Source organism: Coregonus lavaretus, assembly GCF_964263955.1.
Source record: "Coregonus lavaretus genome assembly, chromosome: 17".
In the NCBI taxonomy this organism is placed as follows: Eukaryota; Metazoa; Chordata; class Actinopteri; order Salmoniformes; family Salmonidae; genus Coregonus; species Coregonus lavaretus.
In genome coordinates this window covers 38,798,234-38,823,795 of record NC_140004.1, presented here as the reverse complement: position 1 = coordinate 38,823,795, position 25,562 = coordinate 38,798,234, and the positions used below count along the sequence as shown (strand labels likewise).

General features: G+C 45.4%; 1 protein-coding gene across 1 annotated transcript in view; it reads right to left on the bottom strand.

Moving 5' to 3' along the window:
• Positions 1–25,562, bottom strand: part of LOC311144296 (PI-PLC X domain-containing protein 3-like) — a gene marked incomplete at its 3' end in the record, with an annotated part of 79,477 nt that overhangs the window by 38,483 nt on the left and 15,432 nt on the right. Inside the window, exons 2-5 of the mRNA XM_084180324.1 lie at positions 4,812–5,068; positions 4,453–4,626; positions 3,900–4,075; positions 3,662–3,763 (exon numbers count right to left, since the gene is read on the bottom strand). Coding sequence (XP_084036450.1) covers positions 3,662–3,763; positions 3,900–4,075; positions 4,453–4,626; positions 4,812–5,068 — 709 coding nt within the window. The remainder of the gene's footprint in view (positions 1–3,661; positions 3,764–3,899; positions 4,076–4,452; positions 4,627–4,811; positions 5,069–25,562) is intronic.

The following is a 25,562-nucleotide window of genomic DNA, read 5'->3' as shown; positions in this document are numbered from 1 at the left end:
CACACTGCCCACAAAATGAGGTGGAAACTGAGCTGCACTTCCTAACATCCTGCTAAATGTATGAACACAATAGAGACACTTATTTCCCACAGATCATACAGACCCACAAATAATTTGAAAACAAATCAAACATTGATAAACTCCCATATCTGTTAGGCAAAATACCGCAGTGTGCAATCACAGCAGCAGGATTTGTGGCCCGTTGCCATGAGAAAAGGGCAACCAGTGGAGTACAAACAACATTGTAAATACAACCTATATTTATCTGTTTATTTATTTTCCCCTTCATACTTCAACTACTTGCACATTGTTACAACACTGTTTATATACATAATATGACATTTGAAATGTCTTTATTCTTTTGGAACTTCTGAGTGTAATGTTTACTGTTAATTTTTATTGTTTATTTCACATTTGTTTACTATCTACTTCACTTGCTTTGGCAATGTTAACATATATTTCCCATACCAATAAAGCCCTTAAATTGAATTGAAATTGAATTGAGACAGTGTGAGAGAGAGCGAGAGAGAGAGAGAGAGAGAGAGAGAGAGAGAGAGAGAGAGAGAGAGAGAGAGAGAGAGAGAGAGAGAGAGAGAGCGAGAGAGAGAGCAAGCGAGAGATCGAGAGAGAGCGCGAGAGACAGCGAGCGTGAGCGCGAGAGAGAGAGAGAGCGAGAGAGAGCGAGAGCGCGAGAGAGAGAGAGAGAGACAGAGAGACAGAGAGAGAGAGAGAGAGAGAGAGAGAGAGAGAGAGAGAAGTATGTACTGTATGATGAGTCCAAGTTGGTTGGTGTAACAGTGAGCTGTTGAGTAGCTAGAGCTGTTAAAGAGTATAAGTCATTATGATAAGGGCTGTCTGTGCTGGAGAAGCATGTCTGACACACTGCTTGGTGCAATCATGTGAACGAACCAATGTGGGTGGCGAGATATTATATACTTTGTATAGCTGGTGTCTCCTGTGGCGAAGTTCTGTCAAACTGGTTGGAATGCTACAGTCCTGGATTTGAATGGGTTTACAGTCGATTGAACAATGTGCAATGTACAATGTACAATGTTCTTCTTTAGGTCTATAAACTAGTCCACAATTGATGAAAACAGACAGATAATAGCACATTAAACACAATTTCAGGTGAAAAATATATTTAATCTCAAAGCAATGAAATGGGAAAATAGACGGCAATAAAGGAAAGAGAAAATAAGGATGTAGAAAGAAAGGAGAGAAACCCAGCATCCTACAGCGTTGTCATCAGGGGTAAGTAAAGGAGAGATGAGAGAGAAACCCAGCATCCTACAGCGTTGTCATCAGGGGTAAGTAAAGGAGAGATGAGAGAGAGAAACCCAGCATCCTACAGCGTTGTCATCAGGGGTAAGTAAAGGAGAGATGAGAGAGAGAAACCCAGCATCCTACAGCGTTGTCATCAGGGGTAAGTAAAGGAGAGATGAGAGAGAGAAACCCAGCATCCTACAGCGTTGTCATCAGGGGTAAGTAAAGGAGAGATGAGAGGGAAAAACCCAGCATCCCTACAGCGTTGTCATCAGGGGTAAGTAAAGGAGAGATGGGAGAGAAAGAGAGAGAGAGAAACCCAGCATCCTACAGCGTTGTCATCAGGGGTAAGTAAAGGAGAGATGAGAGAGAAAGAGAGAGAGAGAAACCCAGCATCCTACAGCGTTGTCATCAGGGGTAAGTAAAGGAGAGATGAGAGAGAAAGAGAGAGAGAGAAACCCAGCATCCCTACAGCGTTGTCATCAGAGGTAAGTAAAGGAGAGATGAGAGAGAAAGAGAGAGAGAGAAACCCAGCATCCTACAGCGTTGTCATCAGAGGTAAGTAAAGGAGAGATGAGAGAGAAAGAGAGAGAGAGAAACCCAGCATCCCTACAGCGTTGTCATCAGGGGTAAGTAAAGGAGAGATGAGAGAGAAAGAGAGAGAGAGAAACCAAGCATCCTACAGCGTTGTCATCAGGGGTAAGTAAAGGAGAGATGAGAGAGAAAGAGAGAGAGAGAAACCCAGCATCCTACAGCGTTGTCATCAGGGGTAAGTGAGGCAGTGATATTATGTTTTTATGGTGTAATGATGTCATGTCATAGTATCGTGGGGAACAGGTTAGAGTTACTAGATAAGTGGTTAGGAGACAGAAAGTCTACATTCCATTATGTCAAAGGAGTTTCTGATGTTTAGGGTAGTATGAGTGATGGACAGGATATAATGTCCTGGGGCAAAGGGTAATAACAACAGAGAAATGGAGTGCTATGATGGTTGCCAGATGTATGTGAAAGGGAGTATAACCAAGAGTATAAAGGAGGTTAGATTTGTATATGTGGGCAGTTCAACTGACGAAGGGCAAAGCAATGTCCGTTTGTTAGATGAACCCACGAGCTCATGATCCAATAAATACTTGGTATAAAATCTCCACAGAATGTCTAAGTAAATTCTTGCATCTTCAACTTCAGAATACCAAAAACTCATCATAACAGGCAGTCTATCGCTCAGCCCTCCAGGCAATGTCCCCACCACAATGAACTTGAAGTAACGTAGAAGTTTGTTTTCCAACAACGCGCACACACATAGTCACAGAGACACACAGACACAGAGACACACACACACAGAGAGAGACAAACACACAGAGAGACAGACAGGCAGACAGACAGACACACACACACACACACACACAGACAGACAGACAGAGACAGACACACACACAGACAGACAGAGACAGACATATACACACAGAGAGACGGACACAGAGACACACAGACACAGAGACACACAGACACAGAGACACACATACACACACAGAGACACACACATACACACACAGAGACACACACATACACACACAGAGACACAGACAGACAGACAGACAGACAGACAGACAGACAGACAGACAGACAGACAGACAGACAGACAGACAGACAGACAGACAGACAGACAGACAGACAGACAGACGGACAGACGGACAGACGGACAGACGGACAGACGGACAGACAGGACAGACACACACACACACACAGAGACAGAGACAGACATATACACACAGAGAGACAGACACAGAGACACACAGTCACAGAGACACACAGACACACAGAGACACACACACACACACACACACACACAGAGACACACACATACACACACACAGAGAGACAGACACAGAGACACACAGTCACAGAGACACACAGACACAGAGACACACAGACACACAGAGACACACACACAGAGAGACACACACACACACAGAGAGACACACACCACACACAAACACAGGGGTAAGTGAGACAGTCTATCGCTCAGCCCTCCAGGCAATGTCCCCACCACAATGAACTTGAAGTAACGTAGAAGTTTGCTTTCCAACAACGCGCACACACAGAGACACACACACAAAGAGACAGAGACACACACACACAGACAGACAGAGACAGACATATACACATAGAGAGACGGACACAGAGACACACAGTCACAGAGACACACAGACACAGAGACACAGATACACACAGACACACAGAGACACACACAGACAAAAAGAGACACACACACACACACACACACACACACAGAGAGAGAGACACACAGAGACACACAGAGACACACACACACACAGAGACACACACACACACAGAGAGAGACACACACACACAGAGAGAGACACACACACAGACTCACCTTTCTGTAATGGTCTCCCTCAGTCCGCTAGTCACTCCTTTCATGACGGTGCTGGCCTTAGGTGTAAGGACCACTTGGGAGACGAAGAATGTTCCCTTCCTCCTGCAATCATACAAATCACATCAAACCTTACTATACAGTCACAATTAAAGACGCAATAAGTGCTTTTCCCTGTTTTCAAGTCAACACACTGTCCAGGACAAGACAGGGTGAAAGATCAAGGGACAGACAGACAGACCTGCGGTCAGCCACAGAGGCCTGGAGGAACTGGATCAGCTTGTCGGGGTCAGTGGTGTTGGCCCAGGGAGCAGGCATCATCTGACCCGGCCACAGGAAGGGCACCTCCAGGGCCATAGGACTGTGATAGAACACCAGTACCTGGTATTCATTCTCCCACAGATACTGGAGACTCACCTAGAGGAAGGGAGGAGGGGAGAGAGGGAGATAAGCCTTTGTCTTTAGGAAACTTCCAGAGCCATAGCGGGAGCAAATTCTCTCTGCAGAGTGGTCAATAGCTGGCACAGCCACAAAGTCATAACCCTAAACTTAACCACACTGCTAAGCCTAATGACTAACTTTAACCGTAACTTAAGACCAAAAAGCAAATGTTTGTTTTCATAAATGTTTACAATATAGCCAATTTTGACTTTGCAGCTGGCCTATTTAAGGGGAATTCACTCAGTTCTGCCTCCAGGACAAGACGCATGACAATAAACATCAACCTGCATAGTGGACACTCTTGAGGGAGCACAGAGATTGAAAGTCTTAGTTTGTACAGAAGAGCATCTTACTTCCTGAGCGAAGACGACAGGGCAGAGTTTCTCCCCGAACACATCCCTCAGCATTGAGACCAGTTTCTCATGGTGCAGGTTCTGAACCCCGTAGAAATGGTTAAAGTCCAGGAACACCACCTCTCTGGCATGGGCCGACAGGAAGGAGCTGATCTGCTCCAGGCCTTCTCTCACCTGGAAGGACAACACAACACACACCCCACAGGAGAGCAGAGATAGTGTCAGACCAGTCATACTGTACCCACTGAACATGGTCCAGAGTTGTTCCTGACCTGTAGCTATAGACAATAGCTTTTTTCTGGTCAGGTGGTCAGGAATGTCTGGTAAAACAAAGTTGTATAGTGATTAATTCTATTCACCGTGGCGCTGAAGAGACCGTGAGCGAAGAAGAGTTCGTTGTCTGGGTCCCGGGGCTTGGTGGAGATGCGCAGGTCAAAGAAGCGGACGCCGGCCTCCAGCTGGCTGGAGAAGTTCATGGTCTGAGTGGCGAGCCATTTGCGCATCAGCTTCTTGGCCACCGTGCCGAAGACGGACACAAAGTTCTGGACGGCGTCAGTCTGCTCAGGACCAACCGGAGAGGACTCATCTATGTAGAAACTGAACGAGTCATGTGAACCTGGGGGGAATATAGGCTATAGGTTATAGTGGAGCGGAGGATAACGTGGGTGTGTGTGTGTGTGTGTGTGTGTGTGTGTGTGTGTTTAGGGACAGTGGTGTGCAGAACAATAGCTCTGTGACAATAGAACAATGCCAGTTGGTTGAGAGTGAGTGATGTCCTCTCCCCCTGTCCCTCTCCCCCCTGTCCCCCTCTCCCCCTGTCTAAACAGAAAAGTAATCTAACCAGAGAACAGTGGTTCTCTAAAAGTGTAACAGCCCGAGACACTTTGCTCCCCTCTCTCCTCTCTCTCCTCTCTCCCCTCTCTCCTCTCTCCTCTCTCTCCTCTCTCCTCTCTCCTCTCTCTCCTCGCTCTCCCCTCTCCTCTCCTCTCCTCTCCTCTCACTCTCAACAATACATCCACAGCCAGCCAACCCACTCACACAGCCCAGTGTGTGACCTTTTCCCCTGAAAAATAAATAGATAAATAGGGAAACCCACAGGGTCAGGCTACGTTACAGTCAGCCCTATACAAAGCCCTTGGCAACAGAGACAGTTATCCAAGAGGAAGGCTGGCTACCCTTGGCCCAAAGAGTGAACCTTCTCCAGTCACAGCAACCACACAATAACCCCAGACACACACACATCCAGCCATGCACACAGAATGGAAAGTGACCTTAACCCAACAGCTAAGAGAAAACCTCACAGGCGACCACAAAAGTAACAGCGCATTGAGAGCCATGTCACAACTTATGTTGTGAGCAGAAGCATCATTCAACCAAACAGGACAGAGACGTCTGTGGCTGAATTTACAGCAGAGAAAATGACACCACCATGTCTTTCAACAGTCACAACCAGACCACCGACAACGACAATGCAGGCCGTACAAAGACCTCAGCGTCACAGTCGAGACAGTGACTGTAACCAGAGCAGACAACTCTTGGGGTCAACCAACCACAGTACAGAGTTGTCCACACGGTCTCATAGCCCAGAGAGTGATCTTCAGCAATCACAACAGAGATGACTGCAGACTCAACCGCACTACAGGGCTGACCATACCACAGGGCTGACCACACAACAGGGTTGACCACACAACAGGCTTGACTACACTACAGGGCTGACCACTACTATACTTCTTCCATACGGTCACAAAGCACAACGAGTTACCTCAACCACAACATAGACGGCCACTGTAGCTCGAACATCAGTGTCACTCAGCCGGCTGACCCTTAGAAAGTCACTAGAGAGATTACAACAATCAACCTCTCCACAGGCACTGAACACAGAGAGAGAGTCCTTCATCCTACACACAGACAGACAAACAGACACTCGCTTGACTGCACGGTCCCTACATCAACCATACAGTCAGCATCCTTCTAAGTTCCTGTTCCCATTAAGCAATGTTCTGCCCAGGCTTGTCTGCTCCTACACAAGAACTTGGAGTTAATAGATATCTCACTATGCCTTGTGGGTGTAACAGAGCAAAGCTTCCTGTTATGCTTCTGAACAAATACGTTGTAACCTTCATATAAATGTTCTGGCAATATTGCTCTGTTGCTCCAGTAGATAAATTATTCGGTTCAATAGAGTCAGCTCAGCTCCATGCCTTGAGGCATGAAGGATCCCTAGTGTTTCTGTCAAATACACCTATAGCCTTTAAAAAAAGATGATCTAGCAAGATTCCTTTGGGCTTATCAAAGGTGTTTTATGCAGTGAGTCAGAGTTCACTGATGATGTGTGTAGCTGAAAAGGTGTGCAACACAAAATGGTAGCTACACATCTCATATATATATATATATATATATATATATATATATATATATGCCATCGTCTCTCATAATATATCATATATTATAGCTCCTCCCTCAACCTGGATTTGTTCCTGAAATGATTGGTCAAACCTCCGATATGAAATGTCAGCTATACCTTGTATGACCAATAATTTCAGGAACAAATCCAGGTTGAGGGAGGAGCTATAATATATGATATATTATGAGAGACGATGGCTTAGCAACACACTGGAAATTACAGCGGCGCTTATCTCTCGACTCTCGCTATTCTGTGATGATAACGAGAGAAAAACCAATCCATCAAAATATATCAATTAAATCAGCATAAGGCTGTGGAAATAAAATGTGTAATGACCAACATGCTTTTCATTAAGCTTAGAAGGTCTGACTAGCTGTGTCAAATTAGTATTCAATTAACAACCATCAAAAAAGTGTCACAGAGACCATTGAGCACTGTTGGAGATGTGTTCTAAGTAACACCGCTGTTCATCTCGTAAAAGGGATTCCCTGCCTCTCTCCCCCTGTTCACCACTCCTGTAAGCTGATGGTAAAAATGGTTAGGTGGGATATCAACACTAGCCTCACCAGTAAAGCAGAAGACTGAGGTCATCACGTCCTGTGTATGGCTTCTGGTTGTGCCTGGTTTCTCTAGTTCATGTGTAGCACCAAATAATGTTGAGACATAACCAACAGCTTACAGGAAGCACTTAACATGTGATTAGCATAACCTTGGAGAAGACAATGCATTACTTGGGCTAATTCCTCTGTTTGTGAATTACAGGACTAGAGGGATGCATTAGGGATGAGGCAATTACAGAAACTAACTAACAAATCCCTCGCTCTCTGCACTTTATAGTGGCTTAATGAAGGAGATGAGTAACAGAGATGTTCTTGTTGCATGTCTTTTCCCTGGAAAGGGGCAAATCTACTAGATATTTGCTACAAGTTGAAAGTCAGTAGGTCTACCTGTTTTAAACAGAGGGAACAATGTCAAATAAAGTGTCATTGAAGACTTACATGTTATGTTTTATGTTATGGTTTATGTTTGGTCCCGTGTAGCTCAGTTGGTAGAGCATAGCACTTGCAACACCAGGGTTGTGGGTTTGATTCCCACGGGGGACCAGTACGAAAACATATCTTAAGATGTATGCACACTGTATCGCTCTGGATAAGAGCGTCTGCTAAATGACTAAAATGTAATCTTTGTGTTTTCTCTGAAGGGTAATATGATATACTGGGTATGAGATACTGGGTACGATACACTCAAATGTGCCGATGTGATTCCACACCTGCTTACAAAAACCACAGGAAGTAAAAGACCATTAGAAGCTGGAGTGTGAGGAGAGCTGGAGGAATGAACAGAGGACAGGATTATGTGAGTGCTCTCTCTCTTTCACTCTGTCAGACATAGAGAATATGGTATGATGAGCAGAGACAGCACCATGCAGAGAGGGTGCAGCAGTTGCTACAAATCTGTTTCATTACCGCTCACTACCACACTAACTCCTAACACCCTTTAGGGCACAGGAGAGGAGCCGGCTTCCCCTCACTTTCTCTACTCATCTCTTCATTCCCTTCATCTCCCATCCCTTTTCCTCTGCTTCTGTCTTCTCTCTCTGTCCATCCATTTTCCTCTGCTTCTGTCTTCTCGCTCTGTCCATCTCTTAATTTCTCTCCTTCTCCTCCCTCCCTCGCTGTCAGTCAGTCTCTCTCCCAACCACCTCTTTTACTCTCTTTCGACAGTGGTCCCTCATCACCCTCCCCATTCTGTCCTCCCATCCATTCCCTCTATCAAATCATCTCTCTCCTCCTATGGTGTTATTCTGTCTGGTATGAGAGTCATTGAGGACACAGTGTGCAGCTACAGATTGGTGAGACCAAATTATTTCGTTTTTTGGAAAAAAATTAAACTTCTTCCCGCTGTAAACTCAATTAACTGCCAGTGGTGCAGGAGAGTACTAGCATGGCTATCTGATTTGTTTTGCATTCAACAATGATGTATCGATATTGCCTTATTCGGTAAGACAATGACAAAATGACAGACTGGCACCCAGGCGAGCAGAGTACACTAAGTTTGAGTGAAATATACTGTCCACATACACATAGATCCATAGGTATAATGAAACTGTCAACCACTATTTGGATAAGCTTAACGTAAATAGAATTTTCCACGTCATCATACAGTGGGGAAAAAAAGTATTTAGTCAGCCACCAATTGTGCAAGTTCTCCCACTTAAAAAGATGAGAGAGGCCTGTAATTTTCATCATAGGTACACGTCAACTATGACAACCAAATTGAGAAAAAAAAATCCAGAAAATCACATTGTAGGATTTTTTATGAATTTATTTGCAAATTATGGTGGAAAATAAGTATTTGGTCACCTACAAACAAGCAAGATTTCTAGCTCTCACAGACCTGTAACTTCTTCTTTAAGAGGCTCCTCTGTCCTCCACTCGTTACCTGTATTAATGGCACCTGTTTGAACTTGTTATCAGTATAAAAGACACCTGTTCACAACCTCAAACAGTTACACTCCAAACTCCACTATGGCCAAGACCAAAGAGCTGTCAAAGGACACCAGAAACAAAATTGTAGACCTGCACCAGGCTGGGAAGACTGAATCTGCAATAGGTAAGCAGCTTGGTTTTAAGAAATCAACTGTGGGAGCAATTATTAGGAAATGGAAGACATACAAGACCACTGATAATCTCCCTCGATCTAGGGCTCCACGCAAGATCTCACCCCGTGGGGTCAAAATGATCACAGAACCACACGGGGGGACCTAGTGAATGACCTGCAGAGAGCTGGGACCAAAGTAACAAAGCCTACCATCAGTAACACACTACGCCGCCAGGGACTCAAATCCTGCAGTGCAAGACGTGTCCCCCTGCTTAAGCCAGTACATGTCCAGGCCCGTCTGAAGTTTGCTAGAGTGCATTTGGATGATCCAGAAGAGGATTGAGAGAATGTCATATGGTCAGATGAAACCAAAACAGAACTTTCTGGTAAAAACTCAACTCGTCGTGTTTGGAGGACAAAGAATGCTGAGTTGCATCCAAAGAACACCATACCTACTGTGAAGCATGGGGGTGGAAACATCATGCTTTGGGGCTGTTTTTCTGCAAAGGGACCAGGACGACTGATCCGTGTAAAGGAAAGAATGAATGGGGCCATGTATCGTGAGATTTTGAGTGAAAACCTCCCATCAGCAAGGGCATTGAAGATTAAACGTGGCTGGGTCTTTCAGTATGACAATGATCCCAAACACACCGCCCGGGCAACGAAGGAGTGTCTTCGTAAGAAGCATTTCAAGGTCCTGGAGTGGCCTAGCCAGTCTCCAGATCTCAACCCCATAGAAAATCTTTGGAGGGAGTTGAAAGTCTGTGTTGCCCAGCGACAGCCCCAAAACATCACTGCTCTAGAGGAGATCTGCATGGAGGAATGGGCCAAAATACCAGCAACAGTGTGTGAAAACCTTGTGAAGACTTACAGAAAACGTTTGACCTGTGTCATTGCCAACAAAGGGTATATAACAAAGTATTGAGAAACTTTTGTTATTGACCAAATACTTATTTTCCACCATAATTTGCAAATAAATTCATAAAAAATCCTACAATGTGATTTTCTGGATTTTTCTTTCTCATTTTGTCTGTCATAGTTGACGTGTACCTATGATGAAAATTACAGGCCTCTCATCTTTTTAAGTGGGAGAACTTGCACAATTGGTGGCTGACTAAATACTTTTTTCCCCACTGTATGTTTATATGCTTCAACATGGCAGAATTCTCTCTATGATAGGAGAATATGACATACACTGAGACCAATCCCCGGTAGAACATAACGTTCTGAGAACCATATGTTTCTCAGAGCTTGGTGAGAGTGTGGTTGTCCTATGGTCATTTTGCATACAACCTTCCCACAACTTTCTGAGAATGGTGCAAGATAGTTGATTGGCTTTGTAACATTATCAGCATATTTAAGGGACTTGACAAAAAAAAATTTCATTACTTTAACAGAATGTTTCGTAAAAGTTAAAACATGTTTACATTTCATTTCAATTTTGGTAATGTTCTAGGAACGTTCTCCAACTGGTTTGTCATTGGGAATGTTCTCAAATAGTTCAAAGGACGTTAAGAAACAACGTTCTTCTGTGGGAATTTCAGTACTTCAGCATATTGTTTCCTACAGGTTTCCTCATGGTCCTATTTAAAGTAATGTTCTCAAATTGGTCCGAGAATGTTAAGAAAACTTTCCATAAAAACCACAAGAAAACTTTTAACATTCAGAGAACGTTCTAAGAATGTTATTTAAAAACAAATACATTCTGTTCTCATCATCAAGAAAATTCTCTATCCAGGAAAACTTTAAAGGAACCAGAGAAAAACGCTCTCAGAACCTCCCTGCAACTTAAATGTTCCCATAACATATCAAATGTTCACTTCTGTTCTCAGAACGTTTAAAAAACGTTCAATTTTACTGGTCAGGAAATGTATGGCTTCGTTCCCTCAACCAATTTGAAACTAAAAATGTACGTTCCCACAACTTCCAAGGAACCAAATATGCTAGCTGGGATGTGTCACGACTTCCTCCGAGGCTGCCTCCTCTCCTTGTTCGGGCAGGCTTCGGCGTTCGTCGTCACAAGCCTTCTAGCCACTGCCGCTCCTCATCTCATCATTCCATTTGTTTTGTCTTGTTTATTACACACATCTGGTTCATATCTCGTCATCAGTCCCTGTATAAGTGTTCCCTCTGCCCCCTTGTCTTTGTGAGTGATTGTATATTGTGAGATTAGTGAAGCTCGGTGGAGCTCCTTGTATTTTGTATCACCAGGTTATTTTCCCTGTGTGCCTTCTTGGTTTCAGTGCGCCTGTTTTGCGCACTGGACTGTTTTGACGCTTTATTGCGTAACTCTGTAAATCCTGTTATTCTGTGATTTACCCTCCTGCCATATCTCAGACTGGCCAATAAAAAGAAAAGATTAAGATGGGCAGTCTGAGATAATGCTTTTTCTTTGCAACTCTACCTGGAAGCTCAGCGTCCCGGAGTCGCCTCTTCACTGTTGACGTTGAGACTGGTGTTTTGCGGGTACTATTTAATGAAGCTGCCAGTTGAGGACCTGTAAGGCGCCGGTTTCTCAAACTAGACACTAATGTATTTGTCCTCTTGCACAGTTGTGCACCGGGGCCTCCCACTCCTCTTTCTATTCTGGTTAGAGACAGTTTGCGCTGTTCTGTGAAGGGAGTAGTACACAGCGTTGTACGAGATCTTCAGCTTCTTGGCAATTTCTCGCATGGAATAGCCTTAATTTCTCAGAACTAGAATAGACTGGCGCGTTTCAGAAGAAAGTTATTTGTTTCTGGCCATTTTGAGCCTGTAATCGAACCCCCAGTTGTTGATGCTCCAGATACCTAACTAGTCTCAAGAAGGCCAGTTTTATTGCTTCTTTAATCAGCACAACAGTTTTCACCTGTGCTAACATAATTGCAAAAGGGTTTTCTAATGATCAATTAGCCTTTTAAAATGATAAACTTGGATTAGCAGACACAACGTGCCATTGGAACACAGGACTGATGGTTGCTGATAATGGGCCTCTGTACGCCGATGTAGATATTCCATAAAAAATCAGCTGTTTCCAGCTACAATAGCCATTTACAACATTAACAATGTCTACACTGTATTTCTGATCAATTTAATGTTATTTTAAATGGACAAAAAAAAATGATTTTCTTTCGAAAACAAGGACATTTCTAAGTGACTCCAAACTTTGGAACAGTAGTGTACCTACCTACCCGTTATGGAAAATGTGCTTTTTTAGTATTTCTCCAGTAGGTTTCCTCAAGGAGAAAGTCTCCACTTCTATGTCAAAGATAATAAAACAGAAACACTACAGTAATGTCAGCAAAAACACTACAGTAAATTCTACAGTATATTACAGTCTGCAAAAACACTACATAAATTACTATATTATTTTACTTCGGTATTTATACCATAGTTAACTGTAAATACTACAGTATACTACATGGAATACTACAGTATTCACTGTAGTGTTTTTATGGACTTGAGTCAGTAAATACAACAGTAAAGTCTGCAAAAACACTACAGTGAATACTATAGTATTTATTCCATAGTATACTATAGTATGTTTTCATGAGGGTGGGACCAGAAATCAGCCCAGGCATGTCATCCTCAATTTAGACCAGCCCACTATGCTAAAGATGGACAGGCCCACCTGGCATTTGCCCAAACTGCCCTATGTCTCATCCATTTCTGTCTGGAACCGTAGCAGAGTGGAAGCCAATGTGAATAATAAAATCTAATCAAAATGTATTTGTCACATGCACCTAGGGTGGCTGGAGTCTTTGACAATTTGTAGGCCCTTCCTCTGACACTGCCTGGTATAGAGGTCCTGGATGGCAGGAAGCTTGGCCCCAGTGATGCACTGGGCCGTACACACTACCCTCTGTAGTGCCTTGTGGTCGGAGGCCGAGCAGTTGCCATACCAGGCAGTGATTCTCTCGATGGTGCAGCTGTATAACTTTTTGAGGATCTGAGGACCCATGCCAAATCTTTTCAGTCTCTTGAGGGGGAATAGGCTTTGTCGTGCCCTCTTCACGACTGTCTTGGTGTGTTTGGACCATGATAGTTTGTTGGTGACGTGGACACCAAGGAACTTGAAGCTCTCAACCTGATCCACTACAGCCCCGTCGATTTGAATGGGGGCGTGCTCGGTCCTCTTCTTTTTCCTGTAGTCCACAATCATCAACTTTGTCTTGATCACGTTGAGGGAGAGGTTGTTGTCCTGGCACCACACGGCCAGGTCTCTGACCTCCTCCCTATAGGCTGTCTCGTCATTGTCGGTGATCAGGCCTACCACTGTTGTGTCATCGGCAAATGTAATGATGGTGTTGGAGTCGTGCCTGGCCATGCAGTCATGAGTGAACAGGGAGTACAGGAGGGGACTGAGCACGCACCCCTGAGGGGCCCCCGTGTTGAGGATCAGCGTGGCGGATGTGTTGTTACCTACCCTTACCACCTGGGGGCGACCCGTCAGGAAGTCCAGGATCCAGTTGCAGTGGGAGGTGTTTAGTCCCAGGGTCCTTAGCTTAGTGATGAGCTTTGAGGGCAATATGGTGTTGAACACTGAGCTGTAGTCAATGAATAGCATTCTCACATAGGTGTTCCTTTGTGGAGCGTAATAGAGATTGCATCATTTGTGGATCTGTTGGGGCGGTATGCAAATTTGAATGGGTCTAGGGTTTCTGGGATAATTATGTTGATGTGAGCCATGACCAGCCTTTTAAAGCGCTTCATGGCTACAGACGTGAGTGTTACAGGTTACATTAGTGTTCTTGGTCACAGGGACTATGGTGGTCTGCTTGAAACATGTTGGTATTACAGACCAGGTTGAGAGGTTGTAAATGTCAGTGAAGACACTTGCCAGTTGGTCAGCGCATGCTCGGAGTACACGCCCTGGTAATCCGTTTGGCCCTGCGGCCTTGTGAATGTTGACCTGTTTAAAGGTCTTACTCACATCGGCTACGGAGAGCGTGATCACACAGTCGTCCGGAACAGCTGATGCTCTCATGCATGTTTCAGTGTTACTTGCCTCGAAGCGGGCATTGAAGTAATTTAGCTCGTCTGGTAGGCTCGTGTCACTGGGCAGCTCGTGGCTGTGCTTCCCTTTGTAGTCTGTAATAGTTTGCAAGCCCTGTCACATCCGACGAGCGTCGGAGCCGGTGTAGTACGATTTGATCTTAGTCCTGTATTGAAGCTTTGCCTGTTTGATGGTTCGTCAGAGGCCATAGCAGGATTTCTTATAAGCTTCCGGGTTAGAGTCCCGCTCCTTGAAAGCGGCAGCTCTACCCTTTAACTCAGTGCGGATGTTGCCTGTAATCCATGGCTTCTGGTTGGGGTATGTACATACAGTCACTGTGGGGGACGACGTCATCGATGCACTTATTGATGAAGCCAGTGACTGATGTGGTGTACTCCTCAATGCCATCGGAAGAATCCCGGAATATATTCCAGTCTGTGCTAGCAAAACAGTCCTGTAGCTTAGCATCTGCTTCATCTGACCACTTTTTTAATTGACCGAGTCACTGGTGCTTCCTGCATTAGTTTTTGCTTGTAAGCAGGAATCAGGAGGATAGAATTATGGTCAGATTTGCCAAATGGAGGGCGAGGGAGAGCTTTGTACGCGTCTCTGTGTGTGGAGTAAAGGTGATCTAGAGTTTTTTTCCCTCTGGTTGCACAATTAATATGCTGGTAGAAATTAGGTAAAACAGATTTAAGTTTCCCTGCATTAAAGTCCCCGGCCACTAGTAGCGCCGCCTCTGGATGAGCGTTTTCCTGTTTGCTTATGGCCGTATACAGTGCGGTCTTAGTGCCTGCATCGGTTTGTGGTGGTAAATAGACAGCTACGAAGAATATAGATGAAAACTCTCTTCGTAGATAGTGTGGTCTACAGCTTATCATGCAATACTCTACCTCAGGCGACCAAAACCTCGAGACTTCCTTAGATATTGTGCACCAGCTGTTGTTTAATAATATACATAGACCGCCACCCCTTGTCTTACCAAAGGCTGCTGTTCTATCCTGTCGATAAAGTGTATAACCCACCAGCTGTATGTTATTAATGTCTTCGTTCAGCCACGACTCGGCGAAACATAAGATATTACCGTTTTTAATGTCCCGTTGGTAGGATATTCATGCCTGTAGTTCATCCATTTTATTATCAAGCGATTGTAAATTGACCAATGGTATCGATTGCAAAGGCAGATTAGCCACTCGTCGCCAGCTCCTTACCAAGCACCCCTATCTCCTTCCGCGATATCTCCTTTTCTTTATACTGCGAATGACTGGGATGAGGGCCCTGTCGGGTGTCTGGAGCAAATCCCTCTCGTCCGACTCATTAAAGAAAGATTATTTGTACAGTTCAAGGTGAGTAATCGCTGTTCTGATGTCCATAAGCTCTTTTCGGTCTTAAGAGACGGTAGCAGCAACATTATGTACAAAATAAGTTACAAACAATGCGAAAAAACTAAACAAAATATCTGAAATGGATTCAATTGTTTAATTTCCCCCCTCATTAATCTACACACAATTTCCCATAATGACAAGCAAAAACTGGTTAAAAAAATAAAAAACGGAAATAATACATTTACATAAGTATTCAGACCCTTTACTCAGTACTTTGTTGAAGCACCTTTGGCAGTGATTAAAGCCTTGAGCCTTCTTGGGTATGACACTACAAGCTTGGCACACCTGTATTTCAATACAAAACCTAGAAGGCTCTTGGTTCTGAGTTTTTGTTGTCGTCGGGTGAGGTTGTGTCTCTCTCTGGCGGGAGGTAAGCTTGGCTTATATGGCTTATATGGCTTATATGGTGTCGAGTAAAGCTTAAACTATGTAGTTAGATTGTAGTTAGGTATTGTATGTAGTTATCGTGGGTTATTGTATGTAATTATTGTAGGTATTGTATTAGGCTGAGCCCGGTGAAGCACGAGGCTAGCTAACCCACTACCTGGACTAGCTAGCGGGTAGCTACTGGTAACTATTAACAACTGTGGATAGTTGTTTCACGCTTGAGAGAGCCTGTAATTACGCCAGCTAGCTGCCTACAATAATTACAAACAATAATGCCTACCATTCAGCTGTTTTTCTAACCTCATTGTCTGAAGCGTTAACGTTAGGTAGTAAGTAGCTACTGTGCTCGAAATGTAGCTAGCTTGTTGCTACCTGGATAGCTAACTAGACAATAACTGGAACGACCTAGCGAACAGACGCCAACTGGCTGAGTCAATTCAGTGGCTAGCTTTGCACTTGGCTAGCTAACAGTAGCTGCTAGGGGTAAGTTAAAACCTACATTCGTGTTTTGTTTTTTACATACTGGTAGCCAGAGTCATTCAAGGGAATTCGGGACATGGGTGACTAGTTAACGTTAGCTTGGCTCTCTCTGTGTGTTCGTGCCGTGGGTGGAGGGGTTTTTTCGTTGCAGAAAGCAATGGCTAGCTAGTATGCTAACTATTCTAGCTAACTAACTGGCTGAATAAGTTGACGACGGACTCGCTCAAGCTGTCGGGACTAACCCACAACGTTAGACACGGACACGTATGATCTGCTTGGCGTGTTGACACACTGGTGGTTTGTTGTGGCCGAGTATTGGTGCTAAACCGTGTTGTTGGAGGCTGGCATGCTAGTTGGCTGTGGCATCATAGGATTCGGTGCCCTGGACGGTTTTTCACGGAAGAATACTGTACCAAGTTAGCTAGCTGAATAAACTAAGTTAGTCTATTCCTAGAAAACATTGAACCGCTGTAGTTTACATCAATTATAGTTTCTGAGGTGGAAGTTGGGAGAGTTATATTTGGGTGTTTCAGTGAAACGTAAGTGAGGGAGGCCACGCTCTCTCGCTTTCCCAGATGTTTAGTTCATTTCATTCCGATCTCCTTTGCATTATTGTAGCCATTTTCTGTAGCCCGTCAACTATGCCTCTGTCTATCCCTGTTCTCTCCTCTCCGCACAGGCTATACAAACGCCTCACACCGCATGGCTGCTGCCTCTCTAACCTGGTGGTCCCTGCACGCACGACCAACGTGGAGTTCCAGGTCTCCGGCAGCCTCTGGAACTGCCGTTCTGTGGCCAACAAGGCAGAGATCATCTCAGCATATGCTACCCTCCAGTCCCTCGACTTCTTGGCGCTGACGGAAACATGGATTACCACTGAAAACACTGCTACTCCTACTGCTCTCTCCTCATCTGACCATGTGTTCTCACATCCCCGAGAGCATCTGGTCAGCGGGGTGGTGGCACAGGAATCCTCATCTCTCCCAAGTGGACATTCTCTCTTTTTCCCCTGACCCATCTGTCTATCTCCTCATTTGAATTCCATGCTGTCACAGTCACTAGCCCATTCAAGCTTAACATCCTTGTCATTTATCGCCCTCCAGGTTCCCTTGGAGAGTTCATCAATGAGCTTGACGCCTTGATAAGTTCCTTTCCTGAGGATGGCTCACCCCTCACAGTTCTGGGTGACTTTAACCTCCCTACGTCTACCTTTGACTCATTTCTCTCTCCCTCCTTCTTTCCACTCCTCTCCTCTTTTGACCTCAACCTCTTGCCGTCCCCCCTACTCACAAGGCAGGCAATACGCTTGACCTCATCTTTACTAGATGCTGTTCTTCTACTAATCTCACTGCAACTCCCCTCCATGTCTCCGACCACTACTTTGTATCCTTTTCTCTCTCGCTCTCCTCCAACACTACTCACTCTGCCCCTACTCAGATGGTAATGCGCCGTCGCAACCTTCGCTCTCTCTCTCCCGCTACTCTCTCCTCTTCCATCCTATCATCTCTTCCCTCTGCTCAATCCTTCTCCCTCCAATCTCCTGATTCTGCCTCCTCAACCCTCCTCTCCTCCCTTTCTGAATCCTTTGACTCTCTATGTCCCCTATCCTCCCGGCCGGCTCGGTCCTCCCCTCCTGCTCCGTGGCTTGACGACTCATTGCGAGCTCACACAACAGGGCTCCGGGCAGCCGAGCGGAAATGGAGGAAAACTAGACTCCCTGCGGACCTGGCATCTTTTCACTCCCTCCTCTCTATATTTTCTTCCTCTGTTTCTGCTGCTAAAGCCACTTTCTACCACTAAATTCCAAGCACCTGCCTCTAACCCTAGGAAGCTCTTTGCCACCTTCTCCTCCCTGCTGAATCCCCCCCCCCCCCCCTCCTTCTCTGTGGATGACTTCGTCAACCATTTTGAAAAGAAGGTTGACAACATCCGATCTTCATTTGTTAAGTCAAATGACACTGCGGGTCCTGCTCACACTGCCCTACCCTATGCTTTGACTTCTTTCTCCCCTCTCTCTCCAGATGAAATCTTGCGACTTGTGACGGCCGGCCGCCCAACAACCTGCCAGCTTGACCCTATCCCCTCCTCTCTTCTCCAGACCATTTCCGGTGACCTTCTCCCTTACCTCACCTCGCTCATCAACTCATCCTTGACCGCTGGCTATGTCCCTTCTGTCTTCAAGAGAGCGAGAGTTGCACCCCTTCTCAAAAAACCTACACTCGATCCCTCCGATGTCAACAACTACAGACCAGTATCCCTTCTTTCTTTTCTCTCCAAAACTCTTGAGCGTGCCGTCTTTAGCCAACTCTCTTGCTAACTCTCTCAGAATGACCTTCTTGATCCAAACCAGTCAGGTTTCAACTGGTCATTCAACTGAGACTGGTCATTCAACTGAGACTGCTCTTCTCTGTGTCACGGAGGCTCTCCGCACTGCTAAAGCTAACTCTCTCTCCTCTTGTCCTTCTAGACCTGTCTGCTGCCTTTGATACTGTGAACCATCAGATCCTTCTCTCCACCCTCTCCGAGTTGGGCATCTCCGGCGCGGCTCACTCTTGGATTGCGTCCTACCTGACCGGTCGCTCCTACCAAGTGGCGTGGCGAGAATCTGTCTCCGCACCACGTGCTCTCACCACTGGTGTCCCTCAGGGCTCAGTTCTAGGCCCTCTCCTATTCTCGCTATACACCAAGTCACTTGGCTCTGTCATATCCTCACATGGCCTCTCCTATCATTGCTATGCAGACGACACACAACTAATTTTCTCCTTTCCCCCTTCTGATAACCAGGTGGCGAATCGCATCTCTGCGTGTCTGGCAGACATATCAGTGTGGATGACGGATCACCACCTCAAGCTGAACCTCGGCAAGATGGAGCTGCTCTTCCTACCGGGGAAGGACTGCCCGTTCCATGATCTCGCCATCACGGTTGACAACGCCGTTGTGTCCTCCTCCCAGAGTACAAAGAGCCTTGGCGTGACCCTGGACAACACCCTGTCATCCTCCGCTAACATCAAGGCGGTGACCCGATCCTGTAGGTTCATGCTCTACAACATTCGGAGAGTACGACCCTGCCTTACACAGGAAGTGGCACAGGTCCTATTCCAGGCACTTGTCATCTCCCGTCTGGATTACTGCAACTCGCTGTTGGCTGGGCTCCCTGCCTGTGCCATTAAACCCCTACAACTTATCCAGAATGCCGCAGCCCGTCTGGTGTTCAACCTTCCCAAGTCCTCTCACGTCACCCCGCTCCTTCGCACACTCCACTGGCTTCCAGTTGAAGCTCGCATCTGCTACAAGACCATGTTGCTTGCCTACTGAGCTGTGAGGGGAACGGCACCTCCGTACCTTCAGGCTCTCATCAGTCCCTACACCCAAACGGGGGCATTGCGTTCATCCACCTCTGGCCTGCTGGCCCCCCTACCTCTGCAGAAGTACAGTTCCCGCTTTGCCCAGTCAAAACTGTTCGCTGCTCTGTCACCCCAATGGTGGAACAAGCTCCCTCACGACGCCAGGACAGCGGAGTCACTCACCACCTTCCGGAGACACTTGAAACCCCACCTCTTTAATGAATACCTGGGATAGGATAAAGTAATCCTTCTACCCCCCTTACCCCACCCCAAAGAAAGAAAGAGAAAAAAAAAAGACTGCTAAATGACGTAAATGTAAATGAGTTTCTCCCATTCTTCTCTGCAGAACCTCTCAAGCGCTGTCCGCTTGGATGCGCAGCGTCGCTGCACAACTATTTTCACATCTCTCTAGAGATGTTCGATCGGGTTCAAGTTCAGGCTCTGACTGGGCCACTCAAGGACATTCAGAGACTTGTCCCGAAACCACTCCTGTGTTGTCTTGGCTGTGTGCTTAGGGTCGTTGTCTTGTTGGAAGGTGAACCGTCACCCAAGTCTGAGGTCCTGAGCGCTCTGGAGCAGGTTTTCATCAAGGATCTCTCTGTACTTTGCTCTGTTCATCTTTCCCCTCGATCCTGACTAGTCTCCCAGTCCGCAGATGAAAACCATCCCCACAGCATGATGCTGCCACCACCATGCTTCACCGTAGGGATGGTGCCAGGTTTCCTCCAGACGTGACGCTTGGCATTCAGGCCAAAGAGTTCCATCCTGGTTTCATCAGACCAGAGAATCTTGTTTCTCATGGTCTGAGAGTCCTTCAGGTGCCTTTTGGCAAACTCCAAGCAGGCTGTCATGTGCCTTTTACTGTGGAGTGGCTTCCGTCTGGCCACTTTAAAATAAAGGCCTAATTGGTGGAGTGCTGCAGAGATGGTTGTCCTTCTGGAAGGTTCTCCCATCTCCACAGAGGAACTCTGAAGCTCGTTCAGTGACCATCGGGTTCTTGGTCACCTCCCTGACCAAGGCCCTTCTCCCCCGATTGCTCAGTTTGGCCGGGCGGCCAAGCTCTAGGAAGAGTCTTGGTGGTTCCAAACTTCTTCCATTTAAGAATTATGGAGGCCACTGTGTTCTTGGGGACCTTCAATGCTGCAGAAATGTTTTGGTACCCTTCCCCAGATCTGTGCCTCGAAACAATCCTGTCTTGGAGCTCTACGGACAATTCCTTCGACCTCATGGCTTGGTTTTTGCTCTGACATGCACTGTCAACTGTAGGACCTCATATGCTTTGCTATTATGGAGTATTGTGTGTTGATTTATGAGGGGGGAAAAGCATTTCATCCATTTAACATTAAGACCGTAACGTAACAAAATGTGGAAAAAGGGAAGGGGTCTGAATACTTTACAAATGCACTGTACATATAGAAGTTGGAGAAGTTGGAGCAGGGGGCTGTTACATATATGTAGAGGTTGGAGCAGGGGGCTGTTACATATATGTAGAGGTTGGAGCAGGGGGCTGTTACATACATATGTATGCATGGGCTGCCACACTGGGCGCCCGTGGAATGAAGGAACCCACTGGGCAACGACGTCAATTCAACGTCTATTCCACATTGGTTCAACGTAATGTCATTGAAATGATGTGGGAACAATGTTGATTCAACCAGTGTGTGCCCAGTGGGAATGATCTGATGTGAGTAGATAAGTAGATAGCATAGTACTTTCTTTATGAAACATCATAGGTTGCTTTAATTAACATAAATACACCCTGTAAATGTATCTAAATCATAAATCTGACTACTTGGAAATCCCGGCACCTGATTATTTCCTGACTGGAATAGCTGGATCAAATGTAAAATGTGAAATTGTGTTCTCAACAGTAAATTATTGAGCATGTGAGCTCAGAGATGTGAAAATTCCATAATTTGAAAAGGTTCAAAGTAATCAGATTTTAGTTCACTATTTCACAATGCCCTCAAATGACATCATTACCCAATAATTCAAAAGGAGCATATTGACAGGTAGCCATACCTCTTTTAGTGTTATATCAAGGATACAAAATCTACTCTGACCAAAATATTATTGCAGGTCATTTTATAATGTATTTAGCTGTTGTATAAAAAAAGGGAAATCTTGCTTGTCACCTTTAAAGATATGTTGGTTTTTGGTAATGGAATTTCAAAGCACAAGGCAATGTTTCTTAAACTTAAAGAAGGCATAAACATTTCTCCAAAACGAAATAGAAATGTTGATATTAGTTGGCAGGGGTCTTTACTTCAGCATTATTGTGTTTTTGATTATTTCTAATAACTTGTAAGACTTTTTTTTCTGGTAGATGTTTTCTAAGACCCCTTTTCCATCTGTTTGATCAGAAATCAAAGCCTTTGCTTTCCCTAATTTTTAGGATGGAAAATGGTTGAAAAAAAATAAAATAATATATATATATATATATATATATATATATATATATATATATATATATATATATATACATACACACATACATACACACATATATACATACATACACACACACACACAGTCCCAGTCAAAAGTTTGCACACACCTTACTCATTCAAGGGTTTTTCTTTATTTGTACTATTTTTGACAAAAGTAGAATAATAGTGAAGACATCAAAACTATGAAATAACACATATGGAATCATGTAGTAACCAAACAAGTGTTAAACAAATCAAAATATATTTTATATTTGAGATTCTTCAAATAGCCACCCTTTGCCTTGATGAAAGCTTTGCACACTCTTGGCATTCTCTCAACCAGCTAAAACCAAATCATCCAATTATGGAAACACAACATCACTATCTGAAAAGATGATTGGAGATGGACTAACCCACCCACATCTAGTGAGTTTTTCCGCTTTACTAAGAGTGTAGATTTAGCCGGTGGTCACTTGTGGAATAGACAACGGCTGGAATGCGGTTTTAACCAATCAGCATTCAGGATTAGAACCACCCGTTGTACACTGCTCAAAAAAATAAAGGGAACACTAAAATAACACATCCTAGATCTGAATGAATGAAATAATCTTATTAAATACTTTTTTCTTTACATAGTTGAATGTGCTGACAACAAAATCACACAAAAATTATCAATGGAAATCAAATGTATCAACCCATGGAGGTCTGGATTTGGAGTCACCCTCAAAATTAAAGTGGAAAACCACGACAGGCTGATCCAACTTTGATGTAATGTCCTTAAAACAAGTCAAAATGAGGCTCAGTAGTGTGTGTGGCCTCCACGTGCCTGTATGACCTCCCTACAACGCCTGGGCATGCTCCTGATGAGGTGGCGGATGGTCTCCTGAGGGATCTCCTCCCAGACCTGGACTAAAGCATCCGCCAACTCCTGGACAGTCTGTGGTGCAACGTGGCGTCGGTGGATGGAGCGAGACATGATGTCCCAGATGTGCTCAATTGGATTCAGGTCTGGGGAACGGGCGGGCCAGTCCATAGCATCAATGCCTTCCTCTTGCAGGAACTGCTGACACACTCCAGCCACATGAGGTCTAGCATTGTCTTGCATTAGGAGGAACCCAGGGCCAACCGCACCAGCATATGGTCTCACAAGGGGTCTGAGGATCTCATCTCGGTACCTAATGGCAGTCAGGCTACCTCTGGCGAGCACATGGAGGGCTGTGCGGCCCCCCAAAGAAATGCCACCCCACACCATGACTGACCCACCGCCAAACCGGTCATGCTGGAGGATGTTGCAGGCAGCAGAACGTTCTCCACGGCGTCTCCAGACTCTGTCACGTGCTCAGTGTGAACCTGCTTTCATCTGTGAAGAGCACAGGGCGCCAGTGGCGAATTTGCCAATCTTGGTGTTCTCTGGCAAATGCCAAACGTCCTGCACGGTGTTGGGCTGTAAGCACAACCCCCACCTGTGGACGTCGGGCCCTCATACCACCCTCATGGAGTCTGTTTCTGACCGTTTGAGCAGACACATGCACATTTGTGGCCTGCTGGAGGTCATTTTGCAGGGCTCTGGCAGTGCTCCTCCTGCTCCTCTTTGCACAAAGGCGGAGGTAGCAGTCCTGCTGCTGGGTTGTTGCCCTCCTACGGCCTCCTCCACGTCTCCTGATGTACTGGCTTGTCTCCTGGTAGCGCCTCCATGCTCTGGACACTACGCTGACAGACACAGCAAACCTTCTTGCCACAGCTCACATTGATGTGCCATCCTGGATGAGCTGCACTACCTGAGCCACTTGTGTGGGTTGTAGACTCCGTCTCATGCTACCACTAGAGTGAAAGCACCGCCAGCATTCAAAAGTGACCAAAACATCAGCCAGGAAGCATAGGAACTGACCTGCAAAACCAGTCCTTTATTGGGGGTGTCTTGCTAATTGCCTATAATTTCCACCTGTTGTCTATTCCATTTGCACAACAGCATGTGACATTTATTGTCAATCAGTGTTGCTTCCTAAGTGGACAGTTTGATTTCACAGAAGTGTGATTGACTTGGAGTTACATAGTGTTGTTTAAGTGTTCCCTTTATTTTTTTGAGCAGTGTATAATACCACTCATTGGCTGCACTCATATACAGAAGCTCTCTGTGTGGCAGAGCTAATAGTGACATAATGCATATATGATGAACATACAGTATTGACTTCCTCATTTGTGTCTTCCTTCCTGCAAAAGTTGTCGGTCCTGAATAATGCAAACATGGTCATAATGACTTGAGCTATAGACTCAGACAAATTTCAACTAATTCAAAGCTTGATTGCCCTCAAGACGCACACACACACCGACTCAGTGATACACAGAAAGCCAGTTTTATGCTGACATAAAACTGTACACTCTTTTCTTCCTCTAAAAACCTTGGTCTTCTGCTGCCCTATAAACATCTTCTTTCTTTCTCTTATCTGTTTTATTTGTTGCTTTTGTTTATGACCATGTCCTCTGTTGGTCAGGGTGGAGGCTGGCACTGGCTCAGCTGTTTGAGTCAGAGACTCAGCGGGTTAGAACAGAGCCAGAGCAGGGGGAAGCCAGTGTCACCTGCAGGGCAAACACAGACAGCCTCGCTAACTCAACCTAAATCCATTTCCTGTACCAGCTGACATGACAAACAACCACAGTATGGCGTGTGTATGTGTGGGGTACAACCTGGGCAGGGTTGATGTTTGCAGTACCCAACGCGTTGCCTCTTGGGACTCCCTAAGAATAATACTGGGCTGGCCAAATGTTGTTGATGTTAATCTGGAGTGGAAATGATACACAGATAATCAGTACCAGGCAGGTAGATACAAACTGTCCAGCAGAAGTTATGGGCAAGAGTTGAAGTTGGCCTCCCGAGTGGCACAGCGGTCTAACATGCTGACCACACCGCTCGCGTTATGTGCGCTGCAAAATAAATGTACACATACATGTTATTCAATCATTGCAACCAAACTGCTCGCGAGCGTCTGCATAGCCAGGCGCTAAAATAGAACTTGGTTGTATTTTTGATGCATGACGCGCTGCAAGTCCCGCATCTCCCATCTCCTCATTGGTTTTTAGGAGCATATACCCACGTGGGTGATTGAA